This window comes from Amphiura filiformis, unplaced genomic scaffold, assembly GCF_039555335.1.
Source record: "Amphiura filiformis unplaced genomic scaffold, Afil_fr2py scaffold_70, whole genome shotgun sequence".
In the NCBI taxonomy this organism is placed as follows: Eukaryota; Metazoa; Echinodermata; class Ophiuroidea; order Amphilepidida; family Amphiuridae; genus Amphiura; species Amphiura filiformis.
Window position 1 is genome coordinate 55,784 of NW_027305534.1, and position 20,163 is coordinate 75,946.

A 20,163-nucleotide genomic window follows, 5' to 3' on the forward strand; every position below is an offset into this window, starting at 1 on the left:
GTTGTGCTTAAATTGGTCGTGCTGTTCACTCAGGATAGAAGCTGGAGAGTCAAAACTTCAAATAATTTTCTTTTAACCAATCAATAAACAAAGAATATTTTAATGAAGTATATAAACAAATATATACTGTCTTTATTCGAAGTTCTAGTTAAAACTATGGTCCCTCGTTGAGATCAATTAATACTATTTTCCTTCGGGGCTGCGCCCCTCAGAAAATAGTACTATTGATCTCACCTCAGGATAGAAGCTGGAGAGTCAAAACTTCAAATAATTTTCTTTCAACCAATCAATGAACAAAGAACATATTAATGTAGTATATAAAACAAATATATACTGCCATGAGAGGTTCTGGTTAAAACTATGGGCCCTCGTTGAGATCAATAGTACTATTGATCTCACCTCGGCCCATAGTAGTACTATTGATCTCACCTCAGGATAGAAGCTGGAGAGTCAAAACTTCAAATAATTTTCTTTCAACCAATGAACAAAGAATATATTAATGAAGTATATAAAACAAATATATACTGCCTTTATTCGAAGTTCTGGTTAAAACTATGGTCCCTCGTTGAGATCAATAGTACTATTGATCTCAACTCGAGGCCCATAGTTTTAACCAGAACTTCGAATAAAGGCAGTATATATTTGTATACCATTAGCTCGTATGCATATCTTGTTAGGTCTGTCGGTGACAACGTAGGCCTATATATATAGTTCTTATACTACATTTAGCTCTATGTGCATTGACAACTTACCATCATACTGGCGAGATATGCCATGCCATTAGCGATCTCGTATGCATATCTTATAAGGTCTGTCGGTGACAATGTCGTTCTTATACTAGCTCTATGAACATCGAGTTGTTCGACTCTTTGTCTGCTGTTTCTGAGATGCATCAGAAGGTTGCCATTTGGAAGATACTCCATCACAATGTATGACGGCCCTGTAAAGAATCACAGATACAACATAAAACACTTTCCACGCGGATGTCGACTGAAGTTTAAATTTTCTTTAAAGATTAAAAAAAATCAGAATTGCACATTTTAAAAACCATATTTAGAATCAGCGTGAAAAATATATTAAATTGAGTACAACAATGCCCATTATTGGTTTTGTTGAATCCAAATGTGTAATCGATCCAATTTTATATCAATATTGTTTTGTTGGTTCATAAGATATATGTTGATATATTAAGAAAATGTTTCAAAACTTTGGCCTTTTATGTTGACGCCTATAGATATCGTCGTGATTTAATACTACATACTGTCGAATAGTTGACAACCATAAACCGTACGCGTCCCTTTGTAGTATTGACATCATTCTAACTACAGAGGGAGATGATCGATGCTAATGTTTGTCAGTGCAAAGCGTTTTTTCTTTGCTCGGCTACTGCATACGACGAAGGCACCCCATGGGTTACATAGGGGCTATTTATAGTATGGCTTCATTCAGATAAAATATTTGTATTACACCAATAATCGATATTGAAGATTTATGGTGGCCTCAGAATATCCCGTTTCACATACGTTGCATATAAAACATTACTCCTTATTCCAGAAAAATACAGAACTATTTTTTTTTTTTTTTTTAAAAAAAATATCATCTTGTCTTAGCCATAACGGCCTAAGGGCCTTTTGGCAACGGGAAGGGAAATAAGGAAGGAATAAAGAGCAAAACAAAGAGAGAAATTGCCTCTTGCATGCTAAGCAATAGGGTCGGCGACACTTTGCCACGGGTTGGGCGTCGCTGGCCAGCGAAACCGTGCCTATCACTTAGGGCGATTGCGTCATCACACCAAGTGGGATGCACGCACGAACAGCGCATATATCAAGTAGTATTTTGTAGTACCTGGTACTGTTAGGGATAAACTTGGCACAAGTCTAAGGATTCAAAATCTTGATAGTGTTGGGCTGAAACATTAGACACTAATAGGGTAAACAGACTTTGCAGCTTACCGGTATTTTTAATGAAGTCATGAAAACTCTAATTTTACTTTTGTCATATTTTTATCATAAAACATTCGAACTCTTATTTTTAAGCGTTTTAAAGCATGATGGTGTCTATCATTGGAAAGTCTGCACAGAAAGTAACGCAGCTGTTATAAATACGCCTATGGCAGAACTAATAATTGTTTCCGCAATATTTCTACATAGAGAGAATGATAATTTATTTACGCGCATTTTGATACCCCATTTGTCAAATTTCGTTTAATATTAACACCGCAATAGTGCTTTAAAAAAAAATACCCGGATTTAAAAGTTGCAGTTTACAGCGATCAATGGTTATTACGTAAGCATTATATTGTGGCACGTAAAACCCTCCATTTATCTTCGCACTGACTTCAAATCAATACAAATAGCTGCATCTTTTAAATTCGGGTATTTTTCTTTAAAAACACTGCTGTGTTGTTAATATTGAACGAAATTGGACAAATGGGGGTATCAAAATGCGCGTAAATAAATCGTCCGTCTTTCTATGTTGAAATATTGTGAACACGGTTATTAGTTCTGACGCTATAGGCGTATTTTTAACAGCTGCGTTACTTTTTGTGCAGACATTATATTACTTACCATCTGTCCCTGTGCAGCAACCAAACAAGGTGACTATATTAGGATGAGGTTTTAACTGTTTCATTACTCCAAGTTCTTTCACAAAATCCTGTCGATCTGTTTCAGTGGCATTCTCTGTAATGTACAAATGTGTAGTCAATTTTATGAATATCAAATTGTCAATTCAATCCAGGCTTAGTTTTGATCGGAAATGGCTAAGTCAAGACTTTTGTTAAGTTTTTTAAGTAGTAGTAGTAGTAGTAGTAGTAGTAGTAGTAGTAGTAGTAGTAGTAGTAGTAGTAGTAGTAGTAGTTGTAGTAGTAGTAGTAGTAGTAGTAGTAGTAGTAGTAGTAATAGTAGTAATAGTAGTAATAGTAGTAATAGTAGTAGTAGTAGTAGTAGTAGTAGTAGTAGTAGTAGTAGTAGTAGTAGTAGTAGTAGTAGTAGTAGTAGTAGTAGTAGTAGTAGTAGTAGTAGTAGCAGTAGCAGTAGCAGTAGCAGTAGCAGTAGTAGTAGTAGTAGTAGTAGTAGTAGTAGCTGATTTATTGTACCACTCAGAACTCGGAAGGCTACATGCGCGTTCTATATTTGGCACTCCCCTCTCCTGATCTACTTATTGATCAACATATTATATTGCACAAACCTTTTAATGTTTTTAATGCTACAACAGTTGTAAGGCCGTCCTTTATGATTCCAATAGCGTCAGCTTTCAACACTTGTCCGAATGAACCAGTCCCGATGACCTCACCAACTTTAAGCCGATCTCGTGGAAACTCGTTATCGAATTCCTGTACACTTAGTATGCTGATGTTCCCCAACTCGTCATATTGCTGAAATATAAAAGGTATAAGATATATAGATATACAGATATATATATATGGAAACCGGGATGGAAACTCGTTATCGAATTCTTGTACGCTAAATATGCTGATGTTACCCAACTCGTCATGTTGCTGAAACATAAGGAATATAAACATAGCGATTTATAACGCCAACGTTTTCCTCGTCAGGTATCGACTGCAGACAATGTCCAAATTGTCTTTAAAAATGTATTTGTGACGTGGTGTATCAAAAAAGAGCCACTTTGGAGGCAGGTTATCAATTTTGAGTGTTTTGCATAATTATCTTAAATATAGAGATATTTTGCTACGCAACGCCGTTTTCCCAAATGAAATCGGACATTCATAACCGAAGATATTGAGTTTGTAAGTTTATGGTATTATAAAATTGGAAATTGAGATATCGGCCTTTAAAAATGTCTAAAAAATAATATGTCAGTTATATTTCGGTCTGAAACTATCAGACAGCATTTTAAACATTATTTACATCACAAATTTGCAAGAAACCATAATTGTGACCGTACACCACGAATGAGCCGTAAATGTCCTCAACAGTATTCTGAGTTACAGTGCAAAATGGGCATGAAGGTATTTCAATTTGGTGCTACGTGTATCTCATTAAATGAGGTACACGTAGCACCAAATTGAGGCACCTATGAATACGACCCTCATGCCCACCTTACACTGTAACTCAGAACACAATTGAGGACATTTACGGCTCATTCGTGGTGTACGGTCACAATTGTGAAATAATCACCCCCGTACAGATTGTTTGTTATTTTTCCATTTACGATCCTGCCCAAAAGTGTCTCCATGGTTTTTAGATAGCTCAAAGCTCACAGAATTTTAATTGATTTAACTTGGCAAATTGGGCTATTTCATTTTTAAAAAGGGTTAGAGCTACTTTCGGATTATGGCTACAGTTACCACACTCATTAGTCTAAATGTAAGGTCTGTCCTTACTTATGCATCACTCGGGTTAGGGTTACGGTTAGGGTTACTTACCACACTCATTGGTCTAAATGTAAGGTCTGTTCTTACTTATAAGCATCACTCGGGTTAGGGTTACGGTTAGGGTTACTTACCACACTCATTAGTCTAAATGTAAGGTCTGTTCTTACTTATGCATCACCATCACTCGGGTTATGGTTACGGTTACGGCTACGTATCACACTCAATCAATCAATCAATCAAATTTATTTCCATCAAAATTAAAACATACATGATAAAACACGATGGAGGAGACACAAACAAAAACAAAAAATAAACGAGTAAGATGTTGTGCCCCCTGAAACACTTAAAAGAAGGGCCTAAATATATAAACACAGATACACAAAATGAAAAAAAAATACAATATACCAAACCTGAAGGGAAAAAAAAAGAAAATACACTTGATTTTTCATCTCATACTCACACCCGCACACCCTAAATTGGTCTAAATGTAAGGTCTGTTCTTACTGACGCATCACTCAGGTTAGGGTTAAGGTTAGGGCTACTTACCACACTCATTGGTCTAAATGTAAGGTCTGTTCTTACTGACGCATCACACGGGTTAGGGTTAGGGTTAGGGTTACTTACCGCACTCATTGGTCTAAATGTAAGGTCTGTACTTACTGACGCATCACTCGGGTTAGGGTTAAGGTTAGGGCTACTTACCACACTCATTGGTCTAAATGTAAGGTCTGTTCTTACTGACGCATCACTCGGGTTAGGGTTACGGTTAGGGTTACTTACCACACTCACTGGTCTAAATGTAAGGTCTGTTCTTACTGACACATCACTCGGGTTAGGGTTACGATTAGAGCTACTTACCGCACTCATTGGTCTAAATGTAAGGTCTGTTCTTACTGACGCATCACTCGGGTTAGGGTTACGGTTATGGCTACTTACTACACTCATTGGTCTAAATGTAAGGTCTGTTCTTACTGACGCATCACTCGGGTTAGGGTTACGGTTAGGGCTACTTACTACACTCATTGGTTTAAATGTAAGGTCTGTTCTTACTGACGCATCACTCGGGTTAGGGTTACGGTTAGGGCTACTTACTACACTCATTGGTTTAAATGTAAGGTCTGTTCTTACTGACGCATCACTCGGGTTAGGGTTACGGTTAGGCTACTTACTACACTCATTGGTTTAAATGTAAGGTATGTTCTTACTGACGCATCACTCGGGTTAGGGTTACGGTTAGGGCTACTTACTACACTCATTGGTTTAAATGTAAGGTATGTTCTTACTGACGCATCACTCGGGTTAGGGTTACGGTTAGGGCTACTTACTACACTCATTGGTTTAAATGTAAGGTATGTTCTTACTGACGCATCACTCAGGGTTAGGGTTACGGTTAGGCTACTTACTCACTCATTGGTTTAAATGTAAGGTATGTTCTTACTGACGCATCACTCGGGTTAGGGTTACGGTTAGGGTTACGTATCACACTCAATCAATCAATCAATCAATCAATCAATCAGTCAAATTTATTTCCATCAAAATTAAAACATACAAATAACAAAACACGATAAAACACGATGGAGGAGACACAACTAGAAGCAGAAGCCTGTAAAATGTTGTGCCCCCTGAAACACTTAAAAGAAGGGCCTAAATATATAAACACAGATACACAAAATGGAAAAAAAAATACAATATACCAAACCTGAAGGGAAAAAAAGAAAATACACTTGATTTTTCATCTCATACTCACACCCGCACACCCTAAATTGGTCTAAATGTAAGGTCTGTTCTTACTGACGCATCACTCAGGTTAGGGTTAAGGTTAGGGCTACTTACCACACTCATTGGTCTAAATGTAAGGTCTGTTCTTACTGACGCATCACACGGGTTAGGGTTAGGGTTAGGGTTACTTACCACACTCATTGGTCTAAATGTAAGGTCTGTACTTACTGACGCATCACTCGGGTTAGGGTTAAGGTTAGGGCTACTTACCACACTCATTGGTCTAAATGTAAGGTCTGTTCTAACTGACACATCACTCGGGTTAGGGTTAAGGTTAGGGCTACTTACCACACTCATTGGTCTAAATGTAAGGTCTGTTCTTACTGACAGGAAAGACGCATCACTTAGTACAAAACTACGCCGCTGGCAAAGTCGCTGTTTCTGTAATTGATAGAAAGAAATTGAAATTTAAGGCGATCTCGTGGATACTCGGTATCAAAGTCTTGTATGCTCATGTTGATGTTAAAAACCTCGTCATATTGCTAAAACGTAAAGGTATAAGGTGTTATTAAGAGATTGCGTCAACGTCTCTCACCCAATATCGACTGCAGATATATTTAAAACTTCAGAATTGGGCATTTGCATGACCATATTTGGAATCAGCATGAAAATGTATTGAAATGAGTCAAGTCAGCTATTGGTTCAGTGGTTCTTGAGATAGTCCTTGTTAATTATTTTGAGAACATTTCGCTAAACATTTTATGTTGAATCCTACAGTCATTTTTTAATTCATATTTGTTTCTGTTCTACATCTACATCTACATCTACATCTGTTTTTGGTGGTAATTCTTATTCTATAAACTGTATAAGCATATATATGTGAAAATTGAGGGCGCTATTGATGTTTATTTTAGATTTAATTTAGCCAAAATAAATATTAGTTATTCCTTTCATTCCATGATGACATTTTTTAAATATTTTTTTTTACTTTCTGCTATAAATGTTTCTAATGTTAATGACAGTGTACAAGTATCTACTCTTATGCTAAATATCGCCATCGGTGTTCTACATTCAGTAAAGACCCATGAAGAGCTGGTAAAGATCATATTAATCATTCACTACTAAATAGTAAATACCCAGCAAAGTAGTAAGGGAGCTTTCTATGACATCTTCCAGGTGACGAGGTCAAAGGTCACACAAGGTCAAATGTCACACGAGGTCAAAAGTCACGAGGTCACTTCCGATTTGCACTCGCATTAGGCGGGCGTTGCTTATTAGCATATCTGAATATTAATGAGAAGGGCGTGGCCAATTAGCAAATAATGAGAAAAAAATCAAAAATTTATAAAAAAAGAAAAAAAAACATCACTAGCAACAACACATCTTCAGAGCAAATACGTCCGCTGGAGACGCCGGTTGACCCGGTGAAAGCGCTCCGGTGAGTGTACCAAATTTACGTAAATAACTTAGATTTTTTTTTTTTTTCAAATCAGTTTACCTCAGAATGTCGCTTTCTTCTCCACTTAAACGCAGGTAATGACGACACAATTAGTATCAATATTCCACCAATAAACAGCGCCACCAGGCTCCCTACAACTATTGCTATTGCCATAGATGCATTGCTTCCAGACTTTGGTTTCTTGATATCAGCATCTTTGGTAGGTAGCAGTTGTGATGTTCCACCCATCATTGTGGTCGGGATGAAGTTAGGATTGTGTGGACCGGTGGGTTCTCCTGGAGGAACTAAATAAACATTAATATGTGGATTATTATGAGGGTTACCTAGGTAACACAACAAAATAGGTCAAGTATCATATTGAGGTCTATTGACCTTATATAGATCAAGGTATAATGATCAAAACAATGTTAACAGAATGCGGTGAAGTTCATGAGATCAACAGCAATACGCTGGCGAAGTTACGTAATAAATCGGATTAACTACCATAGCAATAGGTGAAAACAATTTTGAACATATCGCGCTGCACTACAAACAGGTTGAACTAATCACCTGTGTATGTCTGTAATCATAAGCTATCATAGATTGAACACAATGCTGGTCTTTTCAAAGATACTAATCTTACAGGTGCAAGTGATCAGCATGATATGGTTCAATGCAGAGGTACCGCGTGAAAGTATCAGTGCAGCGCGGTATATTCAAAAATTGTTTTCACCTATTGCTATGGTAGTTAATCCGATTATTACGTAACTTCGCCAGCGTATGATCAGTGCAGTGCCGAACTGCCGAAAAGTATAACAATGTAAAAAAAATAAAATGTTATTCAATCAAACTGAATGTTATTATTACCGTGAACTCCTGTCGTTGTTATGATTTGCTCTGCAGAATAGTTTCCATATCCCACTACATTGCCTGCCGCAATCTTGACGTAGTATGACGTGAAAGGCAACAGGTTGGTAAGAATAGTATTTTGACCTGGATAATTATCAAAATAATAACAAAGATAATCAATTGATTCGGCATGCCTTGGCTTTAATAATTTAATGACACTAGGATCCACAACATGTTCATCTATCAGGGCACAGTTCTTTAACCCCAATACATTATTGTATATTCATTGAATGACCTTAGAAAATTTGCGTATAAAAACTCATACTCTGCAATTTGAGGTCACATTTTGCACTGTGAGTGTTTAATTGCGGTGATTAAACTGTGCTATTGGGTTGAGGCTGTCCATAGTGTAAGGTCGATTAACATGTAGCTCGAAGTCGAAGTCATTATATAATATAAGATATCGCAACACCAAATATATCCTCATAGAGATATGTACTAAATTCGCCTCAAGAAAACGTCGTTTTACTTCACTGGCTGCCCGTGAGGGAGAGAATCTACTACAAAGCCATGTTGTATGTTTACAAGTGCCTTGCTGGCTTGGGGCCAGATTATTTGGCATCCTCCTTGACATTATACATCCCTGGAAGACAAGGACTTCGATCTGCCACTGATGCCACACGCCTGCATGTGGCCAAGCTCCACTACCGTTCATTTAAGTCAGCCGCTGATAAGGCTTTTGCTTTCATAGCTCCCAAGTTGTGGAACCAGTTACCTGTTTCAGTCCGCTCCTCCAACTCTTTGCCAGTGTTCAAAAAAGGGTTGAAAACATTTCTGTTTTCAGAAACATAATTGCTTGTTATTGGTTCTTGTGAACTTTTTCCTTATATTCTATCATGTTTTTGTTGTATATTTATCTTGCTATGTTTTTGAGCGCTGTGATCATTTGAAATGGCGCTATATAAAAGCCTATTGTATGTATGTATGTATGTAAGAGCGACACAGCTATGATGGTATGGTTGAAATTAGCCCAAGCCTGATCCCTCTGATTGGGGAAAAATATAGGTTGACCATCATTATTTTTTACGACTGGCCCTCGAAGTCTATGATGTCAGGGAATAACCTAATGTACCTGCAAAATCATGCCAGTGTTTCTGTACAGAAAAGACTGCTTAAAATCATTAACAAATACTCGATCTCTCCCATCTGTGGTACACTTGCAGGATTTGATATTACAAATCATGACACATCCAAATTTAGCCAAAGTTATGCAAATTTCTGCTCATTTAAATGCTTACTTTAGGCCATCCATGTTTTTTTCTGAGAAATGCATTCAGGGCGCACGACCGTATAATACTATTTGGTGGTGTGAAATCATAAATGGCACCGGTCCTTCGCAAAACTTCACTGCTGATTGTTCGGTTTTGGGAGCACGTTGATGTACAAATCACACAGCTCATCACTCGCTTTATAATAATCAAATAACACCTCATATAAACATATTGTTCGGTTTTGGAAGCACTATGATGTGTACAAATCAAATAGCTAATAATCAAATAACACCTCATATAAACAAAGTCTACAGTTATGTAACCCGTCCTACACCAAAACATGATCTTGTTATGGCAATTTGATTGATAAAAAGTCATGTGCAAAATCTTGTTAGCTCCAAATTGATACCAAAGTTGCTTCACAACACTCTAAATTGGCAAAGATTGAAACCAGTAAAACGATGCACGCGGTCGAAATTGCTAAGTGTGATCAAGCTTGCTTGCCCGCAATGACAAATTTGAATAAGGCCAAATAAAAAATAAACATGTTTCACGTCCCCTCCCGCTTCCTTTTTCGAGGTTTCTTCAATTTTATTTTTATTTTTTGAAATTCAGTTATACTTTTCAAAAAATATGTGTAGGAAGTAGAGATACTTTCTAGAGACTTGCTAATATACAAGGAACACTTTTAGAAGGTTTTTGTGATTGGTAGAGGGGGTCTATCTCTCAGAACAACAAATAAAAAGAGGCCTCCTCCTTTTTCCAGGCATTATTGCATACGCTAAAACAGCTCTAATTATGGGTATTTACACCTATTTTGCGATTTAAAAAAAATAAATAAAAAAGCCCCTCTTCCTCCTTTTTTTCAAAAACCCGGACGTGAAACATGTTTTTTATTTTCCTTGGCCTAATGAGTCTTACCAACAAAAAATCTTTTGGATAAACTGGTTCTTTGTCCAACCTTCTGGTAGACGACTCTGTACATGGTAATCGGCAAACCTCCATTGAAGAGAGGAGCGTCGAAGAATAACACGGCGGTATTATGTGAGACGGAACCAACGCGGATATTGACTGGTGGTAACGGAGGCACTGAAACAATAAAATACACCCAACTGTATATACGAATACACACAAGTGTATTGCGAATGCGAATACACCCAATGTATTAGGGATACACTCAAATGTATTAGGAATACACCCAAATGTATTAGGAATACACCCAAATGTATTAGAAATACATTCAAATGTATTAGAAATACATTCAAATGTATTAGAAATACACCCAAATGTATTAGGAATACATAAAATGTGTCAGGAATACATGTATTCAGGAAAAAATCCAAATGTATTAGGAATATATCAAATGTATTAGGAATACACCCAAATGTATTAGGAATACACCCAAATGTATTAGGAATACACCCAAATGTATTAGGAATGCATCCAAACGTATTAGAAATACACTCAAATGTATTAGGAATGCATCCAAACGTATTAGAAATACACCCAAATGTATTAGGAATGCATCCAAACGTATTAGAAATACCCCGCAATGTAACAGGAATACATAAAATGTGGCAGGAATACATGTATTAGGAATACATCCAAATATATTAGGAATATACCCAAATGCATTGGAAATATACTCAAATGTATTAGAAATACACACACCCCCACACGTATATGGAATACACACATGTATTAGGAATACATACAAATGTATAGAAATACCCAGAAATGTATCAGGAATACATCCAAATGTATTAGGAATACACCCAACTGTATTAGGAATACACCCAAATGTATTAGGAATACACCCAAATGTATTAGGAATACATACAAACGTATAGAAATACCCAGAAATGTATCAGGAATACATCCAAATGTATTAGGAATACACCCAAATGTATTAGGAATACACCCAAATGTATTAAGAATACATACAAACGTATAGAAATACCCAGAAATGTTTCAGGAATACATCCAAATGTATTAGGAATACACCCAAATGTATTAGGAATACACCCAAATGTATTAGGAATACACCCAAATGTATTAGGAATACACCCAAATGTATTAGGAATACACCCAAATGTATTAGGAATACACCCAAATGTATTAGGAATACACCCAAATGTATTAGGAATACACCCAAATGTATTAAGAATACACCCACATGTATAGAAATACGCCCAAATGTTTTAAGTATTATAATAAAGCCTGAAGAAGGTACGCTTAGTACCGAAAATGTACTGCTAATGTACTGCTAATGTACAACTGTTTCCCGTCTTCGTTCGTTTAATTTTATTTTAGGAATACACCCAAATGTATTAAAAATACACCCAAATGTATTAGGAATACACCCAAATGTTTTAAAAATACACCCAAATATATAGGAATACACCCAAATGTATTATGAATACATCCAAATGTATCATGAATACATCCAAATGTATTATGAATACATCCAAATGTATTAAGAATACACCCAAATATATTAGGAATTCACCCATATGTATTAGAAATACACCCATATGTATTAGGAATATACCCAAATGTATTAGGAATACATCCAAATGTATTAGGAATACGCCCAAATGTATTAGGAATACGCCCAAATGTATTAGGAATACACCCAAATGTATTAGGAATATACCCAAATGCATTAGAAACACACCCAACTGCATTAGGAATACATCCAAATGTATTAGGAATACACCCAAATGTATTAGGAATATACCCGAATGCATTGGAAATACACCCAACTACATTAGGAATACATCCAAATGTATTAGGAATACACCCAACGCCTTCTCTTCCTCTGCCATCTTTCCTACCTGTTAGAAAGATGGTGTATTCATCTTTGTTGATGAGTGTCTCGGATTCTGTCAGGTGTGTTTCGCAAAGGCCAAGGATGTCAAGACCAAATCTTCTAACCTCATCCAGGAGGATTTCCCAATGTCCTAAGCGTCCTGACATTCCAGGTTCCTATATTAATACCACTGGAGCTCTTTCTTTGTAGGTTCCTCTACAGCAGTCTTTGTTAGAGTTGCCAGTTTTGTCACTTTTGGCTTATTTGTCACAGTGCAGCTCCTTGTATTTGAGGCCTGCTTGACTGTGGCTTTTGTCACATTTTGGCATTTTGTCGACTTCCGGCTACTTACGCTGATCCTGGTTCTCTTGTTCCTCTGGCAGTACCTGTGGAGATGGCAACCAAACATCCGGCGGATTCTTAGCACCCCTGCCACTCTGTTGCCGACGAGCAGGCACCGGGACTCAGGGCCTTAACGGGGTCGACTTTCATGATTGGAGTTTTACTCGATAGAGTGTTGATCTGCTTTACATACTGGGCACACGGCCAATGACTTCCCAGTCGGGTGAGTTGTTATATTACTTACACCCAAATGTATTAGGAATATACCCAAATGCATTAGAAATATCCCCAACTGCATTAGGAATACATCCCAATGTATTAGGAATACACCCAGATGTATTAAGAATACACCCAGATGTATTAAGAATACACCCAGATGTATTAAGAATACGCCCTATTGTATTAGGAATACACCCTAATGTATTAGGAATATACCCACATGTATTAGGAATACGCCCAAATGTATTAGGAATACGCCCAAATGTATTAGGAATACACCCAAAACAAGACAACAATGGGAACTTACCTGCAGGTTGGAATTTTATAGTTTGCCGTTGTCGCCCAACACTATTTTCAACTAGACATAAATAAGTGCCAAAGTCAGTAGTGACAGGATTTAACTGTCGAGAAAAAGAAAAGAGTTGACCCATTATTCCTGGATGAGAGGGTTTATTGTGTTATATAGGTCTAATAGGGTATGCGCTTTTTTTTCTGGATCTTGCACATGGTTTATAATGATGTCTTATACCGCAGTGGTCACCAAATTCATGTAAGCTGTGCTGAGGCTTGTGGGGCTATTGCTGCGCGTAGCACACTATAAATCACTATGTTTTATTATTATTGTTATCATCATTACTACTATAACGTGGATAAAGAGAAAGCAATGTGATATTCTAAATTCCTATTGTATTATTAAAGCCATATTATAACATTTCTATAAGAAATAGAATTGGTATGATAAATTAGTTTGTACTGTCTGTCAGATATGTCCTCTTTTAATTTGGGCCCAAACAGACGAACGTGCATCACTCATGTCGGCTCTTTTGATATGTCACGACTGCCCGCACGCCATGTACGTACTCTGTTATGTACATCGTGTACGCTTTCGATTAAAGGTCCGTAACCCGATCGACAGCATCATCCCCCGATTTTTTTCATTGTTGATGAGGTTTTAGTATCACATAATAGATACTATTTTTCTCATTACTATCCTGAAATTTGACGCTCCAAGTCGATGTATTTCCGGAGAAATCATGAAACACAGCGGCTTTTACAGGTATACCAGTTTGTAAACAATGGTAAATACTTTGATTTCTGGGCCGGGAATTATGAACGAAATAGCTCGTAATATCAGTCGCCTCAACAGCTACTTTGGTTTCGCGTCATACACATTCTGTGAAAAAGCGAACCACACTAACTGCTGAGGAGACGCGTCTAGACGGTGTGCCGTATTTAATTATAAAATTTCCACGATGGAGGCAGCGGGCCGATTAGCTCAGTCGGTTAGCGCGCGCTTCATGTTTCAACCCGAGAGGTAATCGGTTCAAAATCCGGTGTCGGAATGTTTTTTTCCCTCTCCATTTTAACCCAAACTTTTTATATTCATTTGAAATGTACATATTGCAAGGGAAATATATTTTGTTTCCTTTTTTCTGAAACGGTACGAAAAAAACAAATATTTTTCGTTCAATACGGGCCGGGCATTGATTGTACAGCATGTCAGCATTAAATTCGTCATACGAACGGAAATGGTTGTTGTTGCTTGCCTACCCAGAATGCAATTCACGTATACCAAGGTATTGGATTGCAAATTTGGCTATTTATTCACATTTACGCCGAAAATGCTCTCGTTTTTCACAAAGCAGCATAAAGGGGGCGATATTTGATATTATTATGTAATTTTAAAGACAATCCATATCCAAAACCAATAGGGTTACAAGACGGTTCAAAATCTCGAATTTTGACAACTACAGCACCGTCTTGATTTTTGCAGGGTATGTTAGTTTACTAAAGTACATAACAATCGTGTTAAAACACAATTTTGAGAAATATTGAGGGCGTCCTCATCAGCAAATGGTAGCTTAAAGACCCATTCAGTGATCCCAGCGCTGGGAAAAAGTGTAAAAAATTTAAATTTGTTTATAAATTGCATAAAAGTGAAGGATAAGTCATTCAAATTGTCATTTGGTATTTTTTTTAATGACAAATTTTGCAAAACCGAAGAAAACAGCAGTACTGACGAAGTTGAAGACCCATTCGAATACATGTAGCTAATTTAGATACTGTCAGTATCTAAATTACAGATTCGTGTAAAATGTCTTATATTGTCTTAAATACACGGCGTCGGCGGAATTACTCGCAGGCTATGTTAGCACATCTATGACAATGACAAAGGTACCAAATTTTTATTATTTTTACGATCGTCCGGATGAGCAAATCACTGAATGGGCCTTTAATCAAGTTTAACCTGTAGACGTGGGGATTAATTATATCACAAATACAATCATCAAATACGAGCAGTCTATTGACAGATTATTTATTACATATTTCCGGATTATAATAAGAACGGATGCATGCAGACAACAGCTTTAAATTGTCAAATGTAATGTCATAATATCAAGGATTGTATACAACAAAGTTGTCAATGTCATTATATAATTAGTGTCATTTTGATTTATATAAAACATGATAAAATATGTGAAATGCAAACCATTTGTTTTTGAAAACTGACTCTGTGACTCATGGTTTAATTCCAATATTATCTCATAATATCAAGAGTAATCTCAGGATCCCACTGAACCAATACTGGCCTTATTTCTACTCATTTTAATTTATTTTTCATTTTCATTTATTCATGTGCTCATCCCAATCCCCTTGGATTTCAATCCGTGGACAATGAAGGGATAATACAAAATCGGGTCTGACATGGCCTGAGTTTAAACCGTATGATCAGTGATAATTAAAATCGTTGTATTTATCGGTCTTTCTCAGACGATTTCCTTTCTCGATTTATTATTTACTTATATTAATTTATAAATAGCATATATGGCCTTGGCCATTAGCCTGGTTAAGCTGAATTTAGCGATTGGATTTTACCCAACAAGGAAGCGCGCTTTTTGTTGCGTTGGGAAAAACGGACAAACTCATTGGTCAAAATACCAATCACTCTTCGCTCAGCGTTGGAGTATAAATTCAGCTTAAGTCGTGACTAGTCTTTTAATGCGTAATACGCGCCGCTTGTGTTAAGTTTTAAGCAGCCGACGCTTAATAGTCGTCTATTTCTCTAATTTGCTCGAGGACGACGACAAAATTCACACATGACAAAATTGGGCTATTCCAGTTAAAATTAATGCCCTTAAAATACCTCCCACACAGGGGGCGTAGATTTCAAATGGAATCACACATTCAGGTAACCCCATTTTAAATGCACACGCCCTGTGTGGAAGATTAAGGTCATGTATATATGTACGGATTTCAACTGGAATATCCCATTTAACTAAATCTTAAATCTATTTGATCATGTTTGATAGTTATCATGTTGGTTTTGTTACTCACGGGTTGATGTAAAAGTGACCAATTCAATAATGTTGTTCAAGTGCGAAATCGTAAAATTTGAATTATTTATTACCTTACTATAAGTAGCACCTTATAAATACATATGTCTATCAACTTAAACTTAAGTCCAGGTTGAATTAATCACGCAACACATACAGCAGGTGTCATGATTACGCAATTTATACTTAATGGGAAGTTATGATTGGTAAATCATCAAGTTAAGAAACAAGAAATGTCTTTAAAAACACGTCATGACAGTCTGCCAGTTGCGAAGGCTTTAATCCGCTGTTGTTAAGGCTATTTTAATTGGATTAAGTAACTGGTCTTCTCCGGTGACTGCACTGATGCTGAGCAGTGCTGTAAACAACACATTGGGGGGTATTACATTAAGATAAACAGTAATCTAATTACGATAAAAAATGTCTTGAAATGTAGATTATCAACAACGTAAGCTTGAACTCCGATTTTAAATCATCGCAATCGGCCAAATGACGGCTGAGGTGCAAGCGAATACGCTCTGTACACAGACCTGTTTAATTCGGTACAGAAACAGTAGCGAAAACGAAACTCAAAAATTACTTTTTCTTGCATCACGATCGGTATTCATGAGCCAAACAGAAGCATTTGTTTTTATCGTTATGGAATACTAGACCCAGTAAATTTCCAACACACGAAGTACTTTCCAGGGGGTTGTGCTACATTTGTTTACTGGGTCTGGTTACGTCCCAGATGTTATTTCCCCATTTCACGTGCTCAAGGCCGTCAAAACACAGATGAATGAGCATGAAAAGAATCTATCGCACGACTATTTGGTGCGGACAGAATATCACATTAGTGTACTCAGGGAATGTCATGATATAAATGAAAGACCGTAAGTATGGTAAGTATAATATTATAGCCATCCCTGTAATACACCAGTTACCCTCCATAGCTGCGTGCGTAGAAGATACGGTTCATAGAATCCGCATCAATTCATTTATTTCCCCCTTTCCTTAAGGTCAGACATGTACGTCGGCAATATGTCTCTCACAAGATCATTAATTATCTACAATAACGGGGCGTAATTAAGAGGGGCATTGTTTTTAAATGTACCCACTCCCGTAACAAAACACGTCAGCCGTTTTCCCGCTTTACAAACCCTTACTAAGAAATCATTATAGTACCGTGACTTGCGGGCTGAATATCGAATATATTCTAAGATTTTTTTGTGATTAAAATAGACATAATACTTAAAGCACACTAAGTCTGAGAGAATATGATAACACTATAACAAGGTCATTAGTATTTATAACACCGTAATTAGAGTGAGACTAGTGTACAGAGTAGACTATTATTAAGTGATGGATCAAAGTACGCCCGGTAGTCAGAGAATTTAGTTATGATATAGAAGCCTGTCCTAAAGCTGTACGCAATCCAGATTGATTTAGATTTATTATGTTGCTTCTTTCATTTATGAGTCACATGCAACATTAGCAACAGGTGAAAGTAATTGCCTACACTATGTTTTTATACGACCAAAATTCAGCAAATAACCACGGTTCTATCCTAAAATTATAGCAGCGTACTAGCGATAATGTGTAAGCATGGTAAGAGACCAAATACATAGATCTTATATTTAGAAACTATTATACCTGTTTTTGGCCCGAATTTTGGTGGCCATCTTTAAATTTGCAAGTTTACCACTAACCCACCTCAACTGAGCTAAAGCGCAGACGCAGTCATTAGGGCAATACGCATGCTCCCTTGACGCGAGGCTCATTACGTATGTCACATTAGATCCAGATTTGGGTAAGCCATACTAAAACTGGACTTAATATTGCGGTGTGACTAGGTTAAATGACGTTAGGGTATTATTTTATTGTGTCGAACAGGAAGCAGCACTCACCAAGATGAGTGTGTTCCGTCTAACTTTAGGCACAGAACTACGTGCTTGGGGTTCCCTTTACCATAGTACGCCAAACATGCCTTCCCAGCATGCGTAGCGTCATATAACCCTATCCTCACGGGTGTGACTGCAGACAACAAGGTACAAAATTACTTTAAAAATTTAATAATTTCAGAATTGTACATTTCCATGGCCATATTTGGAATCAGCATAAAAATGTATTAAAATGAGTACAAACATGCCCGTATTTGTTCGGTGATTTTTGAAATATCTCTCAATATTTTGAAAAAAATATCACACAACTTTGATTTTTATGTTGAAGCCTATGGCTAGCACACAAATGGCCAACACAGAATATATTGAGACAATAATGAATTTGACTATCAATGCATCTACGCACAGTTTCTACCCACCTCGATACACCCGAGTGCACATTTTTCCAAGCACAGTCTAGGTTGAGTGCATAACATCATAAGAGCTGTGTGAGATCTATCTGGTGACTAGTGGAAAATACGGCATCTGTGATTGGGTTTTTTTTTTTTTTTTTTTTTTTTTTCTTCAAAACCCCGAATGCTCCCTTCATCCAATCAGAAAAGTTTTTATATCAAACGAAAGTTATCACTTCCCGCTAAAAACACTTTTTTTTCATTCCGTTAATAGATGACGCAATTCAATGTTTATAGCAATGCCAATGTGAAAAAGCACAATTTTTGACCAAGATATATGTTTTTTTTTAAACGCGAGTGTTCCTTACAGTATTTTCAAATCTTATGTCATTAAATGAAAGTGCACACTCATATTGTCCATATACTAGCTTCATTTCAATGTGCAATGGCCAATTCTTTTTACAAATCATGTGCAAAAAGTTACTACTTTTGCCTCTTTTATCGGACGGTTATAAATTTAATGATATGCAGGTTTGAGATAACACAACTGCCCCTGTTGATGTCCTGTAAACAATGACCAGCTTATACCGCGGAATGTGGGCATGTTGCCTATGGGGGTCGACACTAAGTCAGGTTTGCGTGTGCGAACTCAAAAATAGCGCAAAAAGCGCGAGCGTACACAAAATAAACGCGTGAGATGTGCGATGTCGCCAGGTCTGACTCTGTACCAGCGTCAGCTGAGTTCAAGTACGCTTTGGGAGCACAGGCATGGAATATTCCAATCTATGCGTTATCAATCTATGAACCGCCTAAAAAAGCAAAGAATATCAAAGTCAAACTCTCGCAATGCATTACGGGAACAAATGATTTCCTGCTGTGTCCCTTTACTATACAACACGAGTGTGCTATTATTATAGAGACCTGGTTAGAATGTGCTATTATTATTGGGACCTGGTCGTGACACATTGAAAACGGAATGTAACAAATGATCGCATGTACTTAGGTTTCTATTTTAGGATTAAGAGTGGGAGCGGCTGTTGAACAAATGCAGTCTGCGGGTCCCCACTACAGTCGGTTGTTTCCCTACAAATTTGGGTTCAGAAGTATAGCATACGAAGCACATCAAAAAAGAAACGCCAAGAAAGTTTAAATTATCATAACTTTGAACACAAATAGCTGCAAGCAATAACGTGTGACGAATTGACATAAATTACAGTATGACACTCTTAAATATGACGGCGTAAAAGATAGACCAGGCTCTTCAATTGTCCGACAGCAATGTCGTTATATAAATCTTTGAAGGTGATGGCACCATGGACTGTAGAAATGTATACCGTAAAACCTCGTCTACAAGCATATAGATTGTTTTTGATGAAAGCTGAATTAGGCGAGGCAGCCGTAGATATGCCAATACAATAGATTAGTTTTACAACAGTACTTGTTTGTATGCTTTTAGCGGTATTTTATTTGCTCAAACTCGATAATGTTATAATTTTGTCGAAGAATGGCGCCCGGATTAAGTTAGCTTTCACCGAGCATGACTTCAGCAACTTCTTGCCTCACGACA

General features: G+C 37.1%; 1 protein-coding gene across 1 annotated transcript in view; it reads right to left on the reverse strand.

Annotated features, from left to right (window-relative positions):
- Nucleotides 1-20,163, reverse strand: part of LOC140144661 (fibroblast growth factor receptor 2-like) — a 74,408-nt gene that overhangs the window by 6,071 nt on the left and 48,174 nt on the right. Inside the window, exons 6-13 of the mRNA XM_072166470.1 lie at nt 13,297-13,390; nt 10,538-10,705; nt 8,364-8,489; nt 7,557-7,801; nt 6,407-6,499; nt 3,190-3,376; nt 2,568-2,681; nt 753-940 (exon numbers count right to left, since the gene is read on the reverse strand). Coding sequence (XP_072022571.1) covers nt 753-940; nt 2,568-2,681; nt 3,190-3,376; nt 6,407-6,499; nt 7,557-7,801; nt 8,364-8,489; nt 10,538-10,705; nt 13,297-13,390 — 1,215 coding nt within the window. The remainder of the gene's footprint in view (nt 1-752; nt 941-2,567; nt 2,682-3,189; nt 3,377-6,406; nt 6,500-7,556; nt 7,802-8,363; nt 8,490-10,537; nt 10,706-13,296; nt 13,391-20,163) is intronic.